This window comes from Pecten maximus, chromosome 1, assembly GCF_902652985.1.
Source record: "Pecten maximus chromosome 1, xPecMax1.1, whole genome shotgun sequence".
Classification (NCBI taxonomy): Eukaryota; Metazoa; Mollusca; class Bivalvia; order Pectinida; family Pectinidae; genus Pecten; species Pecten maximus.
The window spans coordinates 23162460-23187184 of record NC_047015.1 but is presented as its reverse complement, the minus strand read 5'-3'; the positions used below and the strand labels follow the sequence as shown (position 1 = coordinate 23187184).

Sequence of the window (24725 nt, the reverse complement as noted above, 5' to 3'; positions counted from 1 at the left end):
CTTGTCCATATCGTACATTTAGCCTAGTCCCTTGTGTACATTGACCCTAGTCCCTAGTGAGCATTTACCCTAGTCCCAAGTGTACATTTACCATATAGAGTACACTGACCCTTGTCCATATCGTACATTTACCCTAGGCCCTAGTGTGCATTTACCCTAGTCCCTAGTGAGCATTTACCCTAGGCTCTAGAGTTAACATGCTTTACCCTAGGCTCTAGAGTTAACATGCTTTACCCTAGGCTCTAGAGTTAACATGCTTTACCCTAGGCTCTAGAGTTTTCATGCTAAGATAAGAAGTATAAATCAGGCTTATGAAGAAAACCAGAGACGATGAAGAATGTAACAGATTTATTGGTATGTTTGCCCACAGTTCACTGGAGATTCATTTGAACAAGGAGTCATTTTCACAAGAGAAATAAAAATGTGCCAACAATTTATTTGGAATAACGGTTCCACCACCTTTGTCCATGAAAACTGGAATATATTTATACAGTTTTCACTTTAAAAAAAAACATATGGCACCAAAGGAATGCTTCTTCTTACAAACTTTTAACCAAATTTTATCAATATGAAAACAACACTAAATCATTTTAAACTAATAAAGCTATTGCAGGATATAATACCCCTACATGTATAAGTATGAAACACGTCTGGACCAATAATCAATAGCTTTGTTTAACAACATATAAACACTGAATTTTCACCAAAAAAAATCTTAATCTTGAAGATATATTCATTTTAAATATTTGATTCTGGCAATCGGATTACAATCCAATATATTTGGATGTATCTATGTTATCAATGCTATAGAAGCCAATATATGGTAAATAAAACACAAGTGTCCTGGAATGTAATCACTCCAACATCTCTTACAACAATTAATTATCTTATTCAACTAGCTAAAATACTACCTTGAAGGGTACTGTAATGGCCAATAACAAGACTAGAACCATCATGATGGTTTTTATATTCAATGCTGAGCAAGCAGTTTTTGTTTGTTTTTGTTTCATAAGTTAAATAAAATATATAAATTAAAGAATATGGACATCTATGCTCCCTATCACATTCTGTTAAAAATAAAATGGGCACATCATATAATAAAGTTCTACAAAATTGAAGATTTCTTTCCCATACAACCTGCTCCATATTAAAATATTAAACACAAGGTAAGTCATTGTACCGTAACTACAACCTAAGTAAAAACATACATGTATGTAGTGTTGATACAAGCAATATACCATATATGTATACCTTGTGTCAATTTTATCTATTGTAACATTACTAAATTTACACTTGGCGGTCTATATAATGAGTAAAGATGAAAAATCTTACATTATGGTATCAATCTCAGAACATCATCAATTCAAGATCTAAATATAGATATCTAATTATAATGTAAGGTAATGGGGCCATTTCTAGATAATACCCGTGATCTATATTGATTAAGATGTTATTGGCTATAAGCACCCACCCACTACATAGATAATGTAATTTAACAAAATATCACATTCGTATAAGGAATAAGTATAGGGGAGAGAACCTCTATATTGTAGAAACAATAATGGATAGCAACACTCGCTTGTTAAAACATACACTACCACATACACTACCACATACACTACCACATACACTACCACCTACACTACCACCTACACTACCACATACACTACCACATACACTACCACATACACTACCACATACACTACCACATACACTCATACTGGATTATTGTAGCAGAAGTTAAAGTATATAGAATTGCACATTATATAGCATTTATATATTTCACATGAAATAATGAAACAGTTTCCAAGTGAAACATCAATGTACAAGTATAATTCAGTACATTTTCAACTACAACATTGACATAAGTAAGCAAAGTTTCTGTCGTTTGACTGACTATATCAGTATCATCCAAAATTACAAAGCAGAAGCGGTGATGTCAATATGTAGATCATTTGTTTGTCTTAAAAAAGAGAAGAAGGGCATAACTCTGACAATTCTGGGAAGCTACTGAAAATTGAACTCAGTGAAATATGATGTTTAGCATTTTGACAAAATTTGAAGGGAAATAAGTGATGAATTCAGAAGCGATGTGTAAACAAACGTGAACATGCGGAGAGTATGATTATTATCGGGCACCCTATTCTCATACATGGCTTTGATTATTATCGCAAAATATCACAATATTACTGGACTTGCTGTGTTTAAAACACAATACATGACTTTGTAGAGAGCATGACTACAATTTTTCTATTCAAGAAAGGTGGAACATTTGTGTAAAAGTAAAATACATTTAAATTCTCTATTCGACTTACAAACGATACAGAGGATCACAGATACGCAAGGCAAAGTTAAATAGATAAGTACTCGGTAACTAGACAAGTTAGTACTCGGTAACTAGACAAGTTAGTACTCGGTAACTAGACAAGTTAGTACTCGGTAACTAGACAAGTTAGTACTGAGTAACTAGACAAGTTAGTACTCGGTAACTAGACAAGTTAGTAATCTGTAACTAGACAAGTTAGTACTCGGTAACTAGACAAGTTAGTACTCGGTAACTAGACAAGTTAGTACTCGGTAACTAGACAAGTTAGTACTCGGTAACTAGACAAGTTAGTAATCTGTAACTAGACAAGTTAGTACTCGGTAACCAGACACACATTTGTACACTGTAACTACACAAGTTAACACTTGGCAATCATACAAGAAAGCAATCGGTCAATAAATAAGTTAGCACTCAGTAAGTAGACAAATCCACTGTATGAAATAGACAAGGGAGTGCTCAATGAAACAACTAGACAAGAGATCACTCCGTGAAACAACTAGACAAAATAGCAATCCGTGAAAAATAATTAGACATGTAAGTATTCCATGAAACAATTATGCAAGCACTCCGTGATTAAAATAGAAAAGGGAGCACTGAAATAACTAAGGCCTCTAAACTGCAGTTCACTTTAATCTAAATTAATGGTAACGCTTGAAGCAAATATTTCAATTGGAAAAAGTGTTAGATCTTGCATAAATTTTTTTAGAATCCAAGCTAGGTATTGGTACATAGTGGTAGAGTATGGTCCTATGTCACAGAGAGTGCCACCTCAGTAGTAGAGTATGGTCCTATGTCACAGAGAGTCTCACCTCAGTAGTAGAGTATGGTCCTATGTCATGGAGTCTCACCTCAGTAGTAGAGTATGGTCTTATGTCATAGAGAGTCTCACCTCAGTAGTAGAGTATGGTCCTATGTCACACAGACAGTCTTACCTCAGTAGTAGAGTATGGTCCTATGTCACAGAGAATCTCACCTCAGTAGTAGAGTATGGTCCTATGTCACAGAGAGTCTCACCTCAGTAGTAGAGTATGGTCCTATGTCACACAGAGTCTCACCTCAGTAGTAGAGTATGGTCCTATGTCATAGACAGCGTCTCACCTCAGTAGTAGAGTATGGTCCTATGTCACAGAGAGTCTCACCTCAGTAGTAGAGTATGGTCCTATGTCATGGAGTCTCACCTCAGTAGTAGAGTATGGTCCTATGTCACAGAGAGTCTCACCTCAGTAGTAGAGTATGGTCCTATGTCACACAGAGTCTCACCTCAGTAGTAGAGTATGGTCCTATGTCATAGAGAGTCTCACCTCAGTAGTAGAGTATGGTCCTATGTCACAGATAGTCTCACCTCAGTAGTAGAGTATGGTCCTATGTCATAGAGAGTCTCACCTGAGTAGTAGAGTATGGTCCTATGTCACAGAGAGTCTCACCTCGTAGTAGAGTATGGTCCCTATGTCAACAGAGTCTCACCTCAGTGTAGTATTCAGTCACGAGACCACTGTAGTATTCCTCCAGATCCACTTAGTAGAGTAGCCTAGACAAGTAGTCCACCTAGTAGAAAGTTAGTATCAGACCATATAGTAGAGTAGTCTAGACAAGAAGTCTACCTATAGCAGTAGTACTCGTTGCCTAGTACTCGACAGCACCAAGTAGTATGGTCCTAGCAAGTAGTACTCACCTCAGTGTAAGTATGTCATTCAGACAAATAGAGTATGGTCTATGCAGAGTTCACTCAGTATAGAACAGTCTAGGTACCTCGTGTAGATAGCCTATGCAAAGAGCTACCTCAGTGTAATAGTCAGTTCATAATCTGACTAGTAAAGTTAGTCTGGTAACAGAGTCACAGTGTAGAGTATGCTTGTCCGTACTATCAAGTAGTACTGGTAACTATGACAAGTAGTATCTGTACACTAGACAGTTAGTATGGTAACCTAGACAAGTAGTACTCACTACAAGTTAGATACTCGGTCATAGAGAGTCTCACCTCAGTAGTAGAGTATGGTCCTATGTCATGGAGTCTCACCTCAGTAGTAGAGTATGGTCCTATGTCACAGAGAGTCTCACCTCAGTAGTAGAGTATGGTCCTATGTCACACAGAGAGTCTCACCTCAGTAGTAGAGTATGGTCCTATGTCACACAGAGAGTCTCACCACAGTAGTAGAGTATGGTCCTATGTCACAGAGAGTCTCACCTCAGTAGTAGAGTATGGTCCTATGTCACATAGAGAGTCTCACCTCAGTAGTAGAGTATGGTCCTATGTCACACAGAGTCTCACCTAAGTAGTAGAGTATGGTCCTATGTCATGGAGTCTCACCTCAGTAGTAGAGTATGGTCCTATGTCATGGAGTCTCACCTCAGTAGTAGAGTATGGTCCTATGTCACACAGAGAGTCTCACCTCAGTAGTAGAGTATGGTCCTATGTCACAGAGAGTCTCACCTCAGTAGTAGAGTATGGTCCTATGTCACAGAGAGTCTCACCTCAGTAGTAGAGTATGGTCCTATGTCACAGAGAGTCTCACCTCAGTAGTAGAGTATGGTCCTATGTCATAGAGAGTCTCACCTCAGTAGTAGAGTATGGTCCTATGTCACAGAGAGTCTCACCTCAGTAGTAGAGTATGGTCCTATGTCACAGAGAGTCTCACCTCAGTAGTAGAGTATGGTCCTATGTCACAAGAGTCTCACCTCAGTAGTAGAGTATGGTCCTATGTCACAGAGAGTCTCACCTCAGTAGTAGAGTATGGTCCTATGTCACAGAGAGTCTCACCTCAGTAGTAGAGTATGGTCCTATGTCACAGAGAGTCTCACCTCAGTAGTAGAGTATGGTCCTATGTCACAGAGAGTCTCACCTCAGTAGTAGAGTATGGTCCTATGTCACAGAGAGTCTCACCTCAGTAGTAGAGTATGGTCCTATGTCACAGAGAGTCTCACCTCAGTAGTAGAGTATGGTCCTATGTCACAGAGAGTCTCACCTCAGTAGTAGAGTATGGTCCTATGTCACACAGAGAGTCTCACCTCAGTAGTAGAGTATGGTCCTATGTCACAGAATCTCACCTCAGTAGTAGAGTATGGTCCTATGTCACACAGAGTCTCACCTCAGTAGTAGAGTATGGTCCTATGTCACAGAGAGTGCCACCTCAGTAGTAGAGTATGGTCCTATGTCATAGAGAGTCTCACCTCAGTAGTAGAGTATGGTCCTATGTCACATAGAGAGTCTCACCTCAGTAGTAGAGTATTGTCCTATGTCACACAGAGTCTCACCTAAGTAGTAGAGTATGGTCCTATGTCATGGAGTCTCACCTCAGTAGTAGAGTATGGTCCTATGTCATGGAGTCTCACCTCAGTAGTAGAGTATGGTCCTATGTCATAGAGAGTCTCACCTCAGTAGTAGAGTATGGTCCTATGTCACAGAGAGTCTCACCTCAGTAGTAGAGTATGGTCCTATGTCACACAGACAGTCTTACCACAGTAGTAGAGTATGGTCCTATGTCATGGAGTCTCACCTCAGTAGTAGAGTATGGTCCTATGTCATGGAGTCTCACCTCAGTAGTAGAGTATGGTCCTATGTCATAGAGAGTCTCACCTCAGTAGTAGAGTATGGTCCTATGTCACAGAGAGTCTCACCTCAGTAGTAGAGTATGGTCCTATGTCACAGAGAGTCTCACCTCAGTAGTAGAGTATGGTCCTATGTCACAGAGAGTCTCACCTCAGTAGTAGAGTATGGTCCTATGTCACACAGAGTCTCACCTCAGTAGTAGAGTATGGTCCTATGTCACAGAGAGTCTCACCTCAGTAGTAGAGTATGGTCCTATGTCACAGAGAGTCTCACCTCAGTAGTAGAGTATGGTCCTATGTCACACAGAGTCTCACCTCAGTAGTAGAGTATGGTCCTATGTCATAGAGTCTCACCTCAGTAGTAGAGTATGGTCCTATGTCACAGAGAGTCTCACCTCAGTAGTAGAGTATGGTCCTATGTCATAGAGAGTCTCACCTCAGTAGTAGAGTATGGTCCTATGTCACAGAGAGTCTCACCTCAGTAGTAGAGTATGGTCCTATGTCATAGAGAGTCTCACCTCAGTAGTAGAGTATGGTCCTATGTCATAGAGAGTCTCACCTCAGTAGTAGAGTATGGTCCTATGTCATAGAGAGTCTCACCTCAGTAGTAGAGTATGGTCCTATGTCACAGAGAGTCTCACCTCAGTAGTAGAGTATGGTCCTATGTCACAGAGAGTCTCACCTCAGTAGTAGAGTATGGTCCTATGTCACAGAGAGTCACACCTCAGTAGTAGAGTATGGTCCTATGTCACAGAGAGTCTCACCTCAGTAGTAGAGTATGGTCCTATGTCACAGAGTCTCACCTCAGTAGTAGAGTATGGTCCTATGTCACAGAGAGTTTCACCTCAGTAGTAGAGTATGGTCCTATGTCACAGAGAGTCTCACCTCAGTAGTAGAGTATGGTCCTATGTCATAGAGAGTCTCACCTCAGTAGTAGAGTATGGTCCTATGTCACAGAGAGTCTCACTTCAGTAGTAGAGTATGGTCCTATGTCACAGAGAGTTTCACCTCAGTAGTAGAGTATGGTCCTATGTCACACAGAGTCTCACCTCAGTAGTAGAGTATGGTCCTATGTCATAGAGAGTCTCACCTCAGTAGTAGAGTATGGTCCTATGTCATAGAGAGTCTCACCTCAGTAGTAGAGTATGGTCCTATGTCATAGAGAGTCTCACCTCAGTAGTAGAGTATGGTCCTATGTCACAGAGAGTTTCACCTCAGTAGTAGAGTATGGTCCTATGTCACACAGAGTCTCACCTCAGTAGTAGAGTATGGTCCTATGTCATAGAGAGTCTCACCTCAGTAGTAGAGCATGGTCCTATGTCATAGAGAGTCTCACCTCAGTAGTAGAGTATGGTCCTATGTCACAGAGAGCATCTCACCTCAGTAGTAGAGTATGGTCCTATGTCACAGAGAGTCTCACCTCAGTAGTAGAGTATGGTCCTATGTCACAGAGAGTCTCACCTCAGTAGTAGGGTATGGTCCTATGTCACACAGACAGTCTCACCTCAGTAGTAGAGTATGGTCCTATGTCATAGACAGCGTCTTACCTCAGTAGTAGAGTATGGTCCTATGTCACAGAGAGTCTTACCTCAGTAGTAGCATATGGTCCTATGTCATAGAGAGTCTCACCTCAGTAGTAGAGTATGGTCCTAGTATGGTCCTATGTCATAGAGAGTCTCACCTCAGTAGTAGAGTATGGTCCTATGTCACAGAGAGTCACCTCAGTAGTAGAGTATGGTCCTATGTCACAGAGAGTCACACCTCAGTAGTAGAGTATGGTCCTATGTCACAGAGAATCTCACCTCAGTAGTAGAGTATGGTCCTATGTCACAGAGAGTCTCACCTCAGTAGTAGAGTATATATGGTCCTATGTCACAGAGAGTCACCTCAGTAGTAGAGTAAGGTCCTATGTCATAGAGAGTCTCACCTCAGTAGTAGAGTATGGTCCTATGTCACAGAGAGTCACACCTCAGTAGTAGAGTATGGTCCTATGTCACAGAGAGTCTCACCTCAGTAGTAGAGTATGGTCCTATGTCACAGAGAGTTTCACCTCAGTAGTAGAGTATGGTCCTATGTCACACAGAGAGTCTCACCTCAGTAGTAGAGTATGGTCCTATGTCACAGAGAGTCACACCTCAGTAGTAGAGTATGGTCCTATGACACAGAGAATCTCACCTCAGTAGTAGAGTATGGTCCTATGTCATAGAGAATCTCACCTCAGTAGTAGAGTATGGTCCTATGTCACACAGAGTCTCAGCTGTATTTCACTAGTACTGACAACACCTATTTGTCTACATCTGATGCTGTACTTTGTCCTGGCGAGCTAAAAACAGAGTCAGCCTGTTTGTACAATGTATTGGTGTATTTATGAATGGCTGCTACCAACCACTCCATGCAACAGTAACAGCTACAGTACAAATATGACAACGGTTGGTATATTTACCACCAATAGATGTTGTGGCTATGTGATACAAAAAAACACAACCTATTTAACAATACCTACTCACTGTGTTATCATTTAAACACCGTTCTATATAACAAGATCTATTTAGTATTGTGCCAAATGTAAATACACATAGATAAGTATGTACATAAAAAGAACACCCATGTTTATCAATTAATAATGCCTCATTTTTTCTTCTCTGTAGCTGATTCAGTGGAATAAACTCATGTACCAAGTATTGGCCGGCCCAGTATTATTACATATGAAATATAAGAAAAACGCAGTATATATTTGTTATCATTAGTAATTTACTGGTAATGACAGGTGGAGTGTACATGCATTATCAGGTGTGGTGTACGGGTGTTATCTGGTGTAGGTACAGGTGTTATCTGGTGTAGGTACAGGTGTTAATGGATGTGGTGTACGGGTGTTATCTGGTGTAGGTACGGGTGTTATCTGGTGTAGGTACAGGTGTTATCTGGTGTAGGTACGGGTGTTATCTGGTGTAGGTACAGGTGTTAATGGATGTGGTGCACAAGTGTTGACGGATGTGGTGTACAGGTGTTGACAGATGTGGTGTACAGGTGTGAATGGATGTGGTGTACAGGTGTTGACAGATGTGGTGTACAGGTGTTGACAGATGTGGTGTACAGGTGTGAATGGATGTGGTGTACAGGTGTGAATGGATGTGGTGTACAGGTGTGAATGGATGTGGTGTACAGGTGTTGACGGATGTGGTGTACAGGTGTTGACGGATGTGGTGTACAGGTGTTGACAGATGTGGTGTACAGGTGTTGACAGATGTGGTGTACAGGTGTTGACAGATGTGGTGTACAGGTGTGAATGGATGTGGTGTACAGGTGTGAATGGATGTGGTGTACAGGTGTGAATGGATGTGGTGTACAGGTGTTGACGGATGTGGTGTACAGGTGTTGACGGATGTGGTGTACAGGTGTTGACAGATGTGGTGTACAGGTGTTGACAGATGTGGTGTACAGGTGTGAATGGATGTGGTGTACAGGTGTTGACAGATGTGGTGTACAGGTGTTGACAGATGTGGTGTACAGGTGTTGACAGATGTGGTGTACAGGTGTTGACAGATGTGGTGTATAGGTGTTGACAGATGTGGTGTACAGGTGTGAATGGATGTGGTGTACAGGTGTTAATGGATGTGGTGTACAGGTGTTGACAGATGTGGTGTACAGAAGTTGACAGATGTGGTGTACAGGTGTTGACGGATGTGGTGTACAGGAGTTATCAGGTGTGGGTACAGGTGTGGTGAACTAGAGTTATCAGATGTGGTATACTGGTGTTATCAGGTGTGGTGTACTGGTGTTTCCAGGTGTGGTGACAGGTGTTATCAGGTATAGTGTTGGGTTTTACCAGGTGTGGTATATTGGTGTTAGCGGGTGTAGTGACAGGTGTTATCAGGTGTGGTATATTGGTGTTACCAGGTGTGGTGACATATATTATCAGGTGTGGTGACAGGTGTTATCAGGTTTGGTGTATTGGCCCCTCAAACATAACATCAGCTCTAAGTTTACACTTGTCTGCAGCTTTATCTTAATTAAAATGTACACTATCAGCTGGTATAAAAGAAGTTGATAGCTCTGTTAAGATCAAAGTCTGCTGACAACAATAATGATGCTAGGTCTTCATCTGATGGTTCATCTCCCACCACTTCTCTCAGCTCAGCAACAAACCGGTCCATTCGCCCTGGATCCTGATCTAACTCTTCATACTGGAAGTCTCCAGAGCTTGAGGAGGAAGTATCATCCTGAAAAATATCACATTGAATCTCCCCTTAATAATTTGATAACAAGGAAAACTTCATGTGAAATCCAAGAAATATCAAATAATTTTCTGAGAAATAGCCATAACAAAGTTCAACAGTCAAAATCCTTGTTAGCCATTTTGTTTTCCCAATCAGACTCCAAATTAAATGGTCACATCTAGGGACTGCGGGGAACCTACATGTGAAGGTGGAGAGACATCTCTCCTGTACTTCTCAAAAATAGTGGTAATAAGGACTGTTTACAGACAGATCACAGACTATGGTACTGTTTCTCAAAGCTTCATAACATACAAATTTTTGTAACTTTTGTGTAAGTCAGATTTACAAATTACCAAGAGTTTTGCAAAACTTTATAACTTATGAATGTTCATCACTTACATCAAAAACCTAGAGTAACTTTATGCCAAATCCAACCTGTCGTAATATATAACATACGAAAAAATAAATGACATTGTGTGCAATAATTCTCTTTTGAACAAAAAACAATGTTGTTCTCATTTACAAACTATCAAAAAAGAACTGTTAATGATTGTTTCACATAAAAACCCAAGTTTTGAATATCAAAGAGCGATAAAGGCAAAATAAATCTAATTGTTCCATTCTCATACACTGCATGCATCTATTAAAACTGAACTCAAGCACAACCTCTGTGTGCAGTGACCAAAATCTGTGAAAATTGTGTTTTTATTGTGAATGATAAACAATATCCGACTGGAATTTTTTAGAATAATTTTTTTCTGATGATACAGTTGTTTAGACAAAATAAAGTTAATTGTCTGGGGACGGGACACAGTTCCATGACCATAATACACTTTTCACTTGAACAGTGTCGTCTTTTTGTACCTTCATGTTAGAGAACAGTATTTCTCTTACCCTGGACAGGGATATCCGTAGTTTTACCGGGGTGAGATTTTCTTATCTCACTCTAGGTAAAAGACAAGCTACACATGCTCTTCTCACGTTCTCTACAATTGTATTTCGTCACGTCAACAATATCATGACGTCATGGCAACAGTACAATGACGTCACATCGACAATTCAATCACGTCACATCAACATTTCTTTGCATTGATGTAACGTCAACATTAAATATATAAGAGGGTAAACAGGGTAAGAGAAAAATAATCATTCACTCCCAAGGAAGTGAGACAGGGGAATCTCATTCCTCGGGGTAAGATAATTAAGCTGTCAAACACTCGACAAGCCTCAAGTTTGGCAACTTAAGAATCTTCCCCTCTGGTTGAGATTCTCCTGTCTCACCCCCAAGGGGGTGAAAGATTCTTTTAATCTTCACCAGAAGAACATATGATTTGGTTGTAAGATACAAATAAAGTTACAAACATCTTTGTGAAACGGAAAAGTTATAAAGCTTTGTGAAACGGTACTGACAGACATAGAACAATCAGATGGTGGACTAAAAAACTACAACAGGTAGAGGCAACAAAATGTACTGGTACTTCTACATACTACACCAAAGGGTACAGTGTTACTCCATCAACGAACCAAACACACCAAATGGGTGTGTTAAGTCAACATAAATTTGTCTATTGAAGAGCAAACTTACCCCCGAGTTGAGGTCAATCTCGTTAATCATTTCCACCACAGCCTGATCAGAATGTTGTATCCGTGGTAACCTTGTCTTGGACGAACTAGGAGGATAACGACAGTGTTACAACATTACCTTATACAGCAAACAGTTGTTCATAGTGAAATATTGATAAAAAAAAACAGGCAGAAAAAAAAGATGCCTATAAAATACCACAGCAATTCATGAAAAGGTCAGAAATTTTATCTTATTGATGAAAGAGTAATCAATCACTCAATGACATATGTCAGACCAGCAGAGTTGTGAAATGCTTTAAATTTTTACTATGCAGACTACTAAAAAAGTATATTCTATTTCAAGGTCAGATATATTATTTATTACAACAAAAGACACTTCCTGACAACTTCCAAGTTGTTGGTGTATCGTACCTGCCACTGAGAATGGCACTGTGTACCTCATCCTTTAGATGCTGAGGAAGCTCCAAGTACACCTCGCCCTCAGCAAGTGTGGGGTTGTCCACCATGTAGGACAATGCCCTCTCCTGTACACAGACAGTAAAATGTCAGTTGTCAACAATAGCTGCTCTTTTACAAAACAAAAGGATCATTAATGTACATTGATCAACATTTTGCTTCAAAGTCATACTTAATGTTTTACTTATTTACAAGGTACTCAATTCTGGAGGCAATAATCTCTCAAATTTAAATAATTAGAATTCTAAATAAAAGACACACTTAGTACCCCCCTCTCCATACAAAAAAAATTAAATCATAAAAGGGAAAGAACTTGAGCGAGAATTATGGAAATGGAAAATATATACCCGGGTATCACAAAGGCACAAACACCTTGGTTACTGATCACATGCACAAGGTTACAAAACAATTGGTCAAGCGAGTAAGAAGTATAATCCTGGACAAACTTCAGTTTACTGACAGAGTAAGGACCATTACTCCATACAAACTTCAGTTTACTGACAGAGTAAGGAGCATTACTCTGGACAAAGTTCAGTTTACTGACAGAGTAAGGAGCATTACTCTGGACAAAGTTCAGTTTACTGACAGAGTAAGGACCATTATCCTGGACAAACTTCAGTTTACTGACAGAGTAAGGAGCATTACTCTGGACAAACTTCAGTTTACTGACAGAGTAAGGAGCATTATTACCCTGGACAAACTTCAGTTTACTGACAGAGTAAGGACCATTACTCTGGACAAACTTCAGTTTACTGACAGAGTAAGGACCATTATTACTCTGGACAAACTTCAGTTTACTGACAGAGTAAGGAGCATTATTACTCTGGACATCCTGATTCCAGAATACTCAACTGATATGTTGGCAGGGATATAACACCTTTTGTTTAGTTACTGGTTTACCGCCTACATGACTCCTCCTATTGTTAGGTTAAGTCTCATTGACCATAGTTCTGTTGGTGTAATAGAATGTTCCGATTTCAAGCACATTCGTGATAAATACTTTCGAGTCCCGGATATGAAAACCCTTTTCAGTTCCGTGGATTCGAAAACAATATTTAGCTACTTGAAAGAAATCGATCTATTTTATAGACTTTGATGTCTTTTATGTTACTGTCTTTGACGTTCTATTTATATAACAAAGTTCACATAATATATTCGTACATATACATATTTTACTATTTTTAACCAACTTTTTTATCATATTGATCTAAATATACAATAAGGATGCTTTTAAAAATGACAAATTTTATCTGATTTTAACTTTAAAAATAAAACATGTTAGTATATTGTTTGGCCCTAAATGACCCTAGTTGTCGATGGGCCGTAAAACATAAACAAACAAACAAACAAACTGTTGGTGTGATATAATAACTGGTTGTACAGGTGAAAAGATAGCTTACTTTTAATGACTTCGTCTGGAGCTGATCGGCTAGACTGAAGAGGTAAACAGCAGTGTCATTATCTATGTGTCTTTGTAAAGCATGTTCGCAGAATAATTTCAGGCTGTCCACCTACACATGGGAGAAAAAAAATCAACATTACCCAATTACTAACGAATCAACAAAAATCATCATTAAATAATGGGTCAACAAAAAAAATCAACATTATCCAATTACTAATGAGTCAACAAAAATCATCATTAGATAATTGGTCAGACAAAAAAAACCAACATTACTAAATCATACATGGAAAAACAATAATCAATATTACTAAATCTCTAATGAGTCAACAACAAGAGGCCCATGGGCCTTAACAGTCACCTGAGACTTAAACATAAAACTATCTTCAATGTATTTACAATGTATTTCTAAACAGTTCATAAATAAATACATGTAGAAGTATAGTTTTGCCCGCATAATTCTAAAAAATTTAATCATTTCCATCAAAATTTGATTTCTCTGCATAAACTATAGTAAAGCTCAGCACCTCTTCAGGGAGAAACATGAAATATATGGGGCATGAAATTTACAATTTTGATAAATCATCTTTCCATCAATGAAGAGTATTTGACCCAAAACATGGGATTTACATCAAAAAAATGATCAAAGATATGCTATCAATCTGATGGTCACATTCATATGTTACACCTGTGTTTTCTCTTTGATTTCTCTTCACTTCTGTTCTTTAACCGGTCATTTGATTACTGTGACCTTGAACTTTGCTGGTCAAGGTCAACTACTTGCATAACTATTGCAGCCAGCAACTCATGCTGTAGATGTGCTTATTATCAAGTAAATATGTTTCACAGTAATGAAAAAAAAACCATTTGAATAACAATTGATGGATAATTTTGAATTTTGGCAGGAAATATTCTTCGAAGGGCCATATCTGTGTCATTTTTGATGATTTGACCTAGAAACGTTGATGAAAAAAAATACTCAATTTGAGATTTTTATTTTTGACCTACATTTGACCCCCCCATAACAAGGCATTGACCTTTGTCATTCTCTGATAATATGTCATTGAGAAAAGTTAGCCCTGACCAAATGCTAACCAATGAAAATGAAAATGAAACAAATTATGCTAAAATATGTGAGTTTCCTATATAAACTATAGTAAAATTTACCCCTCCCCAGGGGGAAAGCGACTCCCTGGGGCAATGAAATTTACAATTTTGATGAAGTAGCTTAAGAACCTTCCATCTATGGAGATTATACCATTCTGTCATATCTGGGTCTTGTGAAGAAGATTTTTGAAATATAAGTCAAGTTGACCCCTCAGGCCCCTAGGGGTAGAGACCATATAATTCATAATATTGGTAGACCTTTAGCCAAGGAAGGTTTCAGCAAAATTTCATCAAAAATAGTTCGTTTTTTTTTAGAAGAAGTCGAAAATGTTAACTAATGATGGAGGACCGACGAAGCCAGATTGGAAAAGGTCACTGAGCTTCGCTCAAGTGACGGAAACATCAACATTAAGTGACGGAAACATCAACATTATCTAATTACTAATGAATCAGAAAAATTCAGATGTAAGATACAGAGAAAGTTTCATGACTTATTGTTGAATACCTAATTTCAAGTGTGTGGCAGACGCACCATTAAAAAGAGATCCCAGAGTGACCTAGCATCCCACCATTTGTTATCAGATGTGTACAACAGGAAAGAAGGATCATTTATCAGTAAAACAACAGACACTGCCCTTTATTCTAGAAAACTTCTTCCTTTATTCCAAGTCTTATTTACTTTACACTACTGCACCGAAACTAGATTATATTTATAGTAACCTGAACAGCTGTATTGATCAAGCTTGTTGGGCAAGAATCCCTAAATGAAATTCGAGACCAATTTAAAAGTGTTATTGTTACATCGTTGCGTCGGCTATACCACAAATTTTGTACCCAACAAAATAATTTGAAATCTCCACACCACCAAAGACAGTACACATGAATATTTCATGTTGTACAGTATGATGGCCTACCTCGTATCTGTCTGCCAGGGTGAGGAGGTCGGACAGCTGCTCTGTGGTGTGTCCGTGCACTCCTACCTGACCACTATAAAGATACTCCAGGAACAAGTTGAACACTTCAGGATTAGTATCATGCACTGTTATCTTCCTGTCAAAAAATTACAACAAATAAATGTTTACTAAAACATTTTTATATTGTACATCATTTACACGTGACAATGAATGTTTGGCTATATCTGAAATAGCAATTGGCTAAAAATCACATAAATGATTAAAGTTTCCATGAATAATATTAGAATGGTATAGGCTAACACAATCCCATCAGCTACGTACATAGATAGAGATACAGAAAATAAGAGTTATTCTCCTTATACTTACTTCATTATAGAATATCCTCCTTGTACATAATTGTTTTTAGATTTTCCAGTTAGTCCACATCGTACCTACTTGTCTATAGAATTTCCCCCTTGTACCTAATTATTTATCCAGTATAAGTTTTCCAGTTTATTGCCCTCATCGTACCTACTTGTCTATAGCTAATCCCCCTTGTATTCAGTCAGTCAGTCCTCACTATCCTTGACAATAGTTTTTAACCCACTTTCCTGTGTTACTTACTTGTCTATAGCTAATCCCCCTTGTATTTGACAATACTTGTCTACAGTTTTTAACCCCCCCTTCCTGTGTTATTTACTTGACTATAGTTTTAACCCCCCTTCCTGTGTTACTTACTTGACTATAGTTTTAACCCCCCCCCCTTCCTGTGTTACTTACTTGTCTATAGTTTTTAACCCCCCTTCCTGTGTTACTTACTTGTCTATAGTTTTAACCCCCCTTCCTGTGTTACTTACTTGTCTATAGTTTTAACCCCCCCTTCCTGTGTTACTTACTTGTATATAGTTTTTAACCCCCTTCCTGTGTTACTTACTTGTATATAGTTTTTAACCCCCCTTCCTGTGTTACTAACTTGACTATAGTTTTAACCCCCCCCCCTTCCTGTTTTACTTACTTGTCTATAGTTTTTAACCCCCCCTTCCTGTGTTACTTACTTGTCTATAGTTTTAACCCCCCTTCCTGTGTTACTTACTTGTCTATAGTTTTAACCCCCCTTCCTGTGTTACTAACTTGACAATAGTTTTAACCCTCCTTCCTGTGTTACTTACTTGTCTATAGTTTTAACCCCCCTTCCTGTGTTATTTACTTGACTATAGTTTTAACCCTCCTTCCTGTGTTACTAACTTGACTATAGTTTTAACCCTCCTTCCTGTGTTACTTACTTGTCTATAGTTTTAACCCCCCTTCCTGTGTTATTTACTTGTCTATAGTTTTAACCCCCCTTCCTGTGTTATTTACTTGTATATAGTTTTTAACCCTCCTTCCTGTGTTACTAACTTGACTATAGTTTTAACCCTCCCTTTCTGTGTTACTAACTTGACTATAGCTTTTACCCCCCCCCCCCCCCCCCCCCCCCCCCCTTCCTGTGTTACTAACTTGACTATAGTTTTTAACCCCCCTTCCTGTCTTACTTACTTGACTATAGTTTTTAACCCTCCTTCCTGTCTTACTTACTTGTCTATAGTTTTAACCCCCCTTCCTGTGTTACTTACTTGTCTATAGTTTTAACCCCCCTTCCTGTGTTACTAACTTGACAATAGTTTTAACCCTCCTTCCTGTGTTACTTACTTGTCTATAGTTTTAACCCCCCTTCCTGTGTTATTTACTTGACTATAGTTTTAACCCTCCTTCCTGTGTTACTAACTTGACTATAGTTTTAACCCTCCTTCCTGTGTTACTTACTTGTCTATAGTTTTAACCCCCCTTCCTGTGTTATTTACTTGTCTATAGTTTTTAACCCCCCTTCCTGTGTTATTTACTTGTATATAGTTTTTAACCCTCCTTCCTGTGTTACTAACTTGACTATAGTTTTAACCCTCCCTTTCTGTGTTACTAACTTGACTATAGCTTTTACCCCCCCCCCCCCCCCCCCCCCCTTCCTGTGTTACTTACTTGACTATAGTTTTAACCCTCCTTCCTGTGTTATTTACTTGTCTATAGTTTTAACCCTCCTTCCTGTGTTATTTACTTGTCTATAGTTTTAACCCTCCTTCCTGTGTTACTAACTTGACTATAGTTTTAACCCCCCATCCTGTGTTACTTACTTGACTATAGTTTTAACCCCCCTTCCTGTGTTATTTACTTGTCTATAGTTTTAACCCTCCTTCCTGTGTTACTAACTTGACTATAGTTTTAACCCCCCTTCACGTGTTACTAACTTGACTATAGTTTTAACCCCCTTCCTGTGTTATTTACTTGTCTATAGTTTTAACCCCCCCCCTTCCTGTGTTACTAACTTGACTATAGTTTTAACCCCCTTCCTGTGTTATTTACTTGTCTATAGTTTTAACCCCCCCCTTCCTGTGTTACTAACTTGACTATAGTTTTAACCCCCCTTCCTGTGTTACTAACTTGACTATAGTTTTAACCCCCCTTCCTGTGTTACTTACTTGTCTATAGTTTTAACCCCCCTTCCTGTGTTACTTACTTGTCTATAGTTTTAACCCCCCTTCCTGTGTTATTTACTTGTCTATAGTTTTAACCCCCCCCTTCCTGTGTTACTAACTTGACTATAGTTTTTAACCCTCCTTCCTGTGTTATTTACTTGACTATAGTTTTAACCCCCCCCCCCCCCCCTTCCTGTGTTACTTACTTGTCTATAGTTTTTAACCCCTCCTTCCTGTGTTATTTACTTGTCTATAGTTTTTAACCCCCCTTCCTGTGTTATTTACTTGACTATAGTTTTAACCCCCCATCCTGTGTTACTTACTTGTCTATAGTTTTTAACCCCCCCCCCTTCCTGTGTTATTTACTTGTCTATAGTTTTAACCCTCCTTCCTGTGTTACTTACTTATCTATAGTTTTAACCCTCCTTCCTGTGTTATTTACTTATCTATAGTTTTAACCCCCCTTCCTGTGTTACTAACTTGACTATAGTTTTAACCCCCCTTCCTGTGTTACTAACTTGACTATAGTTTTTGATCCCCCTTCCTGTGTTACTAACTTGACTATAGTTTTTAACCCCCCTTTCATGTGTTATATATAATCACTTACTTGTCTATAGTTTTTAACCCCCCTTCCTGTGTTACTAACTTGACTATAGTTTTTAACCTCCCTTCCTGTGTTATATATAATCACTTACTTGTCTATAGACTCCCTCATGCCACTTAGTAGTGCCCTACAGAACCAGTTACATCTGGAGGCGAGAATCACACGGTGAGCAGGAATCTCATAGATATCCACATCTCTGTCAGATTCAGCACGAGCTATAGGCTCACCATGTGTGTGGTCTATTACTGTGTCTCCAACATCTGGGGAAACATTCAACCAAAACAGAATGACATATCAATACTCACATACATATCATTCATGTATATATCAGTACTCGTGTATATATCAGTACTCGTGTATATATCTGTACTCGTGTATATATCAGTATTCGTGTACATATCAGTACTCGTGTAGATATCAGTACTCGTGTATATATCAGTACTCGTGTATTTATCAGTACCCATGTATATTTCTGTACTCGTGTAGATATCAGTACTCGTGTATATATCAGTACTCGTGTTTATATCAGTACTCGTGTAGATATCAGTACTTGTGTATATATAAGTACTCGTGTATATATCAGTACTCGTGTATATATCTGTACTCGTGTATATATCAGTATTCGTGTACATATCAGTACTCGTGTATATATCAGTACTCGTGTATATATCAGTACTCGTGTATTTATCAGTACCCATGTATATTTCTGTACTCGTGTTGATATCAGTACTCGTGTATATATCAGTACTCGTGTTTATATCAGTACTCGTGTAGATATCAGTACTCGTGTATATATAAGTACTCGTGTATATATCAGTACTCGTGTATATATCTGTACTCGTGTACATATCAGTACTCGTGTATATATCAGTACTCGTGTATATATCAGTACTTGTGTAAATATCAGTACATTTACTCGTGTATATATCTGTACTCGTGTATATATCAGTTTGGTTTGGTTTGGTTTATTTTGTTTAACGTCCTATTAACAGCTAAGGTCATTTAAAGACGGCCTCCCGTGCCTGCGACATGCATGCGTGTGGTGAGTGCGTATATGTGTTTTGGGAGGCTGCGGTATGTTCATGTTAAGTCTCCTTGTGATAGGCCGGAACTTTTGCCGATTTATAGTGCTACCTCACTGAAGCATACTGCCGAAGACACCCAGCAGCACACCCCACCCGGTCACATTATACTGACAACGGGCGAACCAGTCGTCCCACTCCTAGTATGCTGAGCGCTAAGCAGGAGTAGCAACTACCATTTTTAAAGACTCTGGTATGTCTTGGCTAGGGGACAGAACCCAAAGCCTTCCTCACAGGGGCGAACGCTCAACTAAAGGCCAAAAGTGAGGCATTGTCAAGGGAGACATAAGGAAGAAGAAAGTTTTTCAGAAAGAGGAGAAAAGATAAGATCCCAAATTTAGTCGCCTCTTACGATCATGCAATGGGGGCAGCAGGTACAATTCTTACATATATCAGTACTCGTGTATATATCTGTACTCGTGTATATATCAGTACTCGTGTATATATTTGTACTCGTGTATATATCAGTACTCGTGTATATATCAGTATTCGTGTATATATCAGTACTCGTGTAGATATAAGTACTCGTGTAGATATCAGTACTTTAGTAACTCTAGCATAGCTTTGCTCATATAAACTGACTCAATTTATATACCAAAATTTTTGTTAAATTTTTCTATTTATTATCAAGCACACTCAATTATGGTCACACAAAAAAATCATGTCTCGTCTATACTTCTATTAACAACAACAAAAATATTTAGTGCAAACTTAGGATAACGAAGAGCTGCTGTGTTACTAAGTAACATCTTTTATCAACCTTACACACACCAACCTCAAGTGTACCAAATGGAAGTTTGTAGAATAAAACATTCACAAGCATAAACAATCTTGGGTAATGATACTTACCATGAACAATAATGATCTCAAACATCATATCTGTCTTCTGGCCTTTCTTCAGCAAATCTATTGAGTGCTTGGCCAGTTTACTGTTTCTGGCCAGTGGTGGAACACAAAGGGATTCAACTGAACTTAACTGCAACAATGAACAAACAACATACACAATGCAGTTCAAGGTCATTCATTTAACAGCAAGTGAACTACACACATCATAAGAATGCCTGCCCCTATGGTTCAAGTCTTAAACATTCTAACACATTTTACTGTGTAACATTCTAACACATTTTACCCTGTGTAACATTCTAACACATTTTACCCAGTGTAACATTCTAACACATTTTACCCTGTGTAACATTCTAACACATTTTACCCTGTGTAACATTCTAACACATTTTACCCTGTGTAACATTCTAACACATTTTACCTAGTGTAACATTCTAACACATTTTACCATGTAACATTCTAACACATTTTACCCAGTGTAACATTCTAACACATTTTACCGTGTAACATTTAACACATTTTACCCTGTGTAACATTCTAACATATTTTACCCTGTGTAACATTCTAACACATTTTACCCTGTGTAATATTCTAACACATTTTACCGTGTAACATTCTAACACATTTTACCCAGTGTAACATTCTAACACATTTTACCATGTAACATTCTAACACATTTTCCAGTGTAACATTCTAACAATTTTACCCTGCCCCTGTGTTAAATTCTAAATCATTTTACCCGCTGTAACATTCTAACACATTTTTACCCTCTGTAAGATTCTAACACATTTTACCAGTTTTGTAACTTCTAACACATTGTACCCAGTGTAACATTCTAAACACATTTTACCCTGTAACATTCTAACACCTTTTACCCTCTGTAAGATTCTAACACATTTTACCCTGTGTAACATTCTAACACATTTTACCCAGTGTAACATTCTAACACATTTTACCCTGTAACATTCTAACACATTTTACCCTGTGTAACATTCTAACACATTTTACCCTGTGTAACATTCTAACACATTTTACCCTGTGTAACATTCTAACACATTTTACCCTGTGTAACATTCTAACACATTTTACCCTGTGTAACATTCTAACACATTTTACCCTGTGTAACATTCTAACACACTTTACCCTGTGTAACATTCTAACACATTTTACCGTGTAACATTCTAACACATTTTACCCTGTGTAACATTCTAACACATTTTACCCTGTGTAACATTCTAACACATTTTACCCTGTGTAACATTCTAACACATTTTACCGTGTAACATTCTAACACATTTTACCCAGTGTAACATTCTAACACATTTTACCCTGTGTAACATTCTAACACATTTTACCCAGTGTAACATTCTAACACATTTTACCCTGTGTAACATTCTAACACATTTTACCCAGTGTAACATTCTAACACATTTTACCGTGTGTAAGATTCTAACATATTTTACCCTGTGTAACATTCTAACACATTTTACCGTGTGTAACATTCTAACACATTTTACCCAGTGTAAGATTCTAACACATTTTACCCAGTGTAAGATTCTAACACATTTTACCGTGTGTAACATTCTAACACATTTTACCCTGTGTAACATTCTAACACATTTTACCCTGTGTAACATTCTAACACATTTTACCCTGTGTAACATTCTAACACATTTTACCGTGTGTAACATTCTAACACATTTTACCGTGTGTAAGATTCTAACATATTTTACCCTGTGTAAGATTCTAACACATTTTACCGTGTGTAACATTCTAACACATTTTACCCAGTGTAAGATTCTAACACATTTTACCCAGTGTAAGATTCTAACACATTTTACTGTGTGTAACATTCTAACACATTTTACCCTGTGTAACATTCTAACACATTTTACCCTGTGTAAGATTCTAACACATTTTACCCTGTGTAAGATTCTAACACATTTTACCCTGTGTAACATTCTAACACATTTTAACCTGTGTAACATTCTAACACCCTGATCATTTACCAACAAGGACATGCTGCATTTATGCTATTTAGGTAGGTGGGTTAGTTAGTTACTGGTTTACCGCTCACATGACTCCTCCTACTGCTAGTTCTCGTCAACAAGATAACAGTCAGTGTTTCTTTTCCGTGTGGTTTGTATGGGACACGTTGTAGTTATAGGTCTCGTCACTGAGACTACAGTCAGTGTTCTGTCAGCGTGATTTGTATGGGACACGTAGTTATAGGTCTCGTCAACAAGATAACAGTCAGTGTTTCTTTTCAGTGTGATTTGTATGGGACACGTTGTAGTTATAGGTCTCGTCACTGAGACTACAGTCAGTGTTCTGTCAGCGTGATTTGTATGGGACACGTTGTAGTTATAGGTCTCGTCACTGAGACTACAGTCAGTGTTCTGTCAGCGTGATTTGTATGGGACACGTTGTAGTTATAGGTCTCGTCACTGAGACTACAGTCAGTGTTCTGTCAGTGTGATTTGTATGGGACATGTTGTAGTTATAGGTCTCGTCACTGAGACTACAGTCAGTATTCTGTCAGCGTGATTTGTATGGGACATGTTGTAGTTATAGGTCTCGTCACTGAGACTACAGTCAGTGTTCTGTCAGCGTGATTTGTATGGGACACGTTGTAGTTATAGGTCTCGTCACTGAGACTACAGTCAGTGTTCTGTCAGTGTGATTTGTATGGGACATGTTGTAGTTATAGGTCTCGTCACTGAGACTACAGTCAGTATTCTGTCAGCGTGATTTGTATGGGACACGTTGTAGTTATAGGTCTCGTCACTGAGACTACAGTCAGTGTTCTGTCAGCGTGATTTGTATGGGACATGTTGTAGTTATAGGTCTCGTCACTGAGACAACAGTCAGTGTTTCTTTTCAGTGTGATTTGTATGGGACACGTTGTAGTTATAGGTCTCGTCACTGAGACAACAGTCAGTGTTCTGTCAGTGTGATTTGTATGGGACACGTTGTAGTTATAGGTCTCGTCACTGAGACTACAGTCAGTGTTCTGTCAGTGTGATTTGTATGGGAAACGTAGTTATACTAACAGGGTTATATCAGATCAGGATATAGGCCGTACTACCTTTGGTGGTAGGACACACTACCTTGGGTGGTAGGACATACTACCTTGGGTGGTAGGACATACTACCTTGGGCGGTAGGACATACTACCTTGGGTGGTAGGACATACTACCTTGGGTGGTAGGACATATTGTCTTGGGTGGTAGGACATACTACGGTCGGTTGGACACACTGTCTTGGGTGGTAGGACACACTACCTTGGGTGGTAGGACACACTACCTTGGGTGGTAGGACACACTACCTTGGATGGTAGGACACACTACCTTGGGTGGTAGGACACACTACCTTGGGTGGTAGGACATACTACCTTGGGTGGTAGGACATATTGTCTTGGGTGGTAGGACATACTACGGTCGGTAGGACACACTGTCTTGGGTGGTAGGACATACTACCTTGGGTGGTAGGACACACTACCTTGGGTGGTAGGACATACTTACTTGGGTGGTAGGACATACTGTCTTGGGTGGTAGGACATACTGCCTTAGTTGGTAGGACATACTGTCTTGGGTGGTAGGACATACTACCTTGGGTGGTAGGACACACTACCTTGGGCGGTAGGACATACTACCTTGGGTGGTTGGACATACTACCTTGGGTGGTACATGTAGGACATATTGTCTTGGGTGATAGGACACACTACCTTGGGTGGTAGGACATACTACCTTGGGTGGTAGGACATACTACCTTGGATGGTGGCTATCTTGTAGGAGTGGGCATACATTTCATAGAGATTCTAAATTTGTCAACACTGTTGGATAAACTTACATGGGCATATGTGGCATTTGTCCTGTCCTGTTGACTTGGGGTCTCACCATCCTGTGATTTGTCTGCAGTGTAGAGACTGAGGGCAGTGAGAGAGGCTGTGAACTCATCCTTGTGAACCATCTCCACCATCTGTTGTATGGAGGAGGCCAGGGTGGCCTTGTAACAGCACAGTTTGTTTACCGCCCAGGCCTACAAGGTATGAAAAAAAGTATTATACACAGCTTACTTACTGTCTGGGTCTATAAGGTATGACACACAGTACCACACGAAGATTCTTTAATGTCCCAGGACTACAAAGGTCAAACACACA

General features: G+C 38.9%; 1 protein-coding gene across 19 annotated transcripts in view; it reads right to left on the bottom strand.

The window, feature by feature from the left end:
• Positions 1 to 333: 333 nt before the first annotated feature.
• The window catches only part of LOC117328099, a 36354-nt gene continuing 11962 nt past the window's right edge, over positions 334 to 24725 (bottom strand). The window contains exons 15-24 of one of the 19 annotated variants that reach the window (XM_033885462.1): positions 24416 to 24604; positions 20571 to 20697; positions 18731 to 18899; positions 15550 to 15685; positions 13530 to 13640; positions 12085 to 12197; positions 11675 to 11759; positions 8048 to 10092; positions 1698 to 3424; positions 334 to 1637 (exon numbers count right to left, since the gene is read on the bottom strand). In XM_033885462.1, the coding sequence (XP_033741353.1) occupies positions 9898 to 10092; positions 11675 to 11759; positions 12085 to 12197; positions 13530 to 13640; positions 15550 to 15685; positions 18731 to 18899; positions 20571 to 20697; positions 24416 to 24604 (1125 nt within the window). In that variant the 3' untranslated portion in view covers positions 334 to 1637; positions 1698 to 3424; positions 8048 to 9897. Of the gene's footprint in view, positions 1638 to 1662; positions 3751 to 4304; positions 4555 to 4634; positions 4995 to 8047; positions 10093 to 11674; positions 11760 to 12084; positions 12198 to 13529; positions 13641 to 15549; positions 15686 to 18730; positions 18900 to 20570; positions 20698 to 24415; positions 24605 to 24725 lie in introns of those variants that run through there. The other 18 variants (XR_004532872.1, XR_004532871.1, XR_004532867.1 and 15 more) reach the window with 18 other exon arrangements.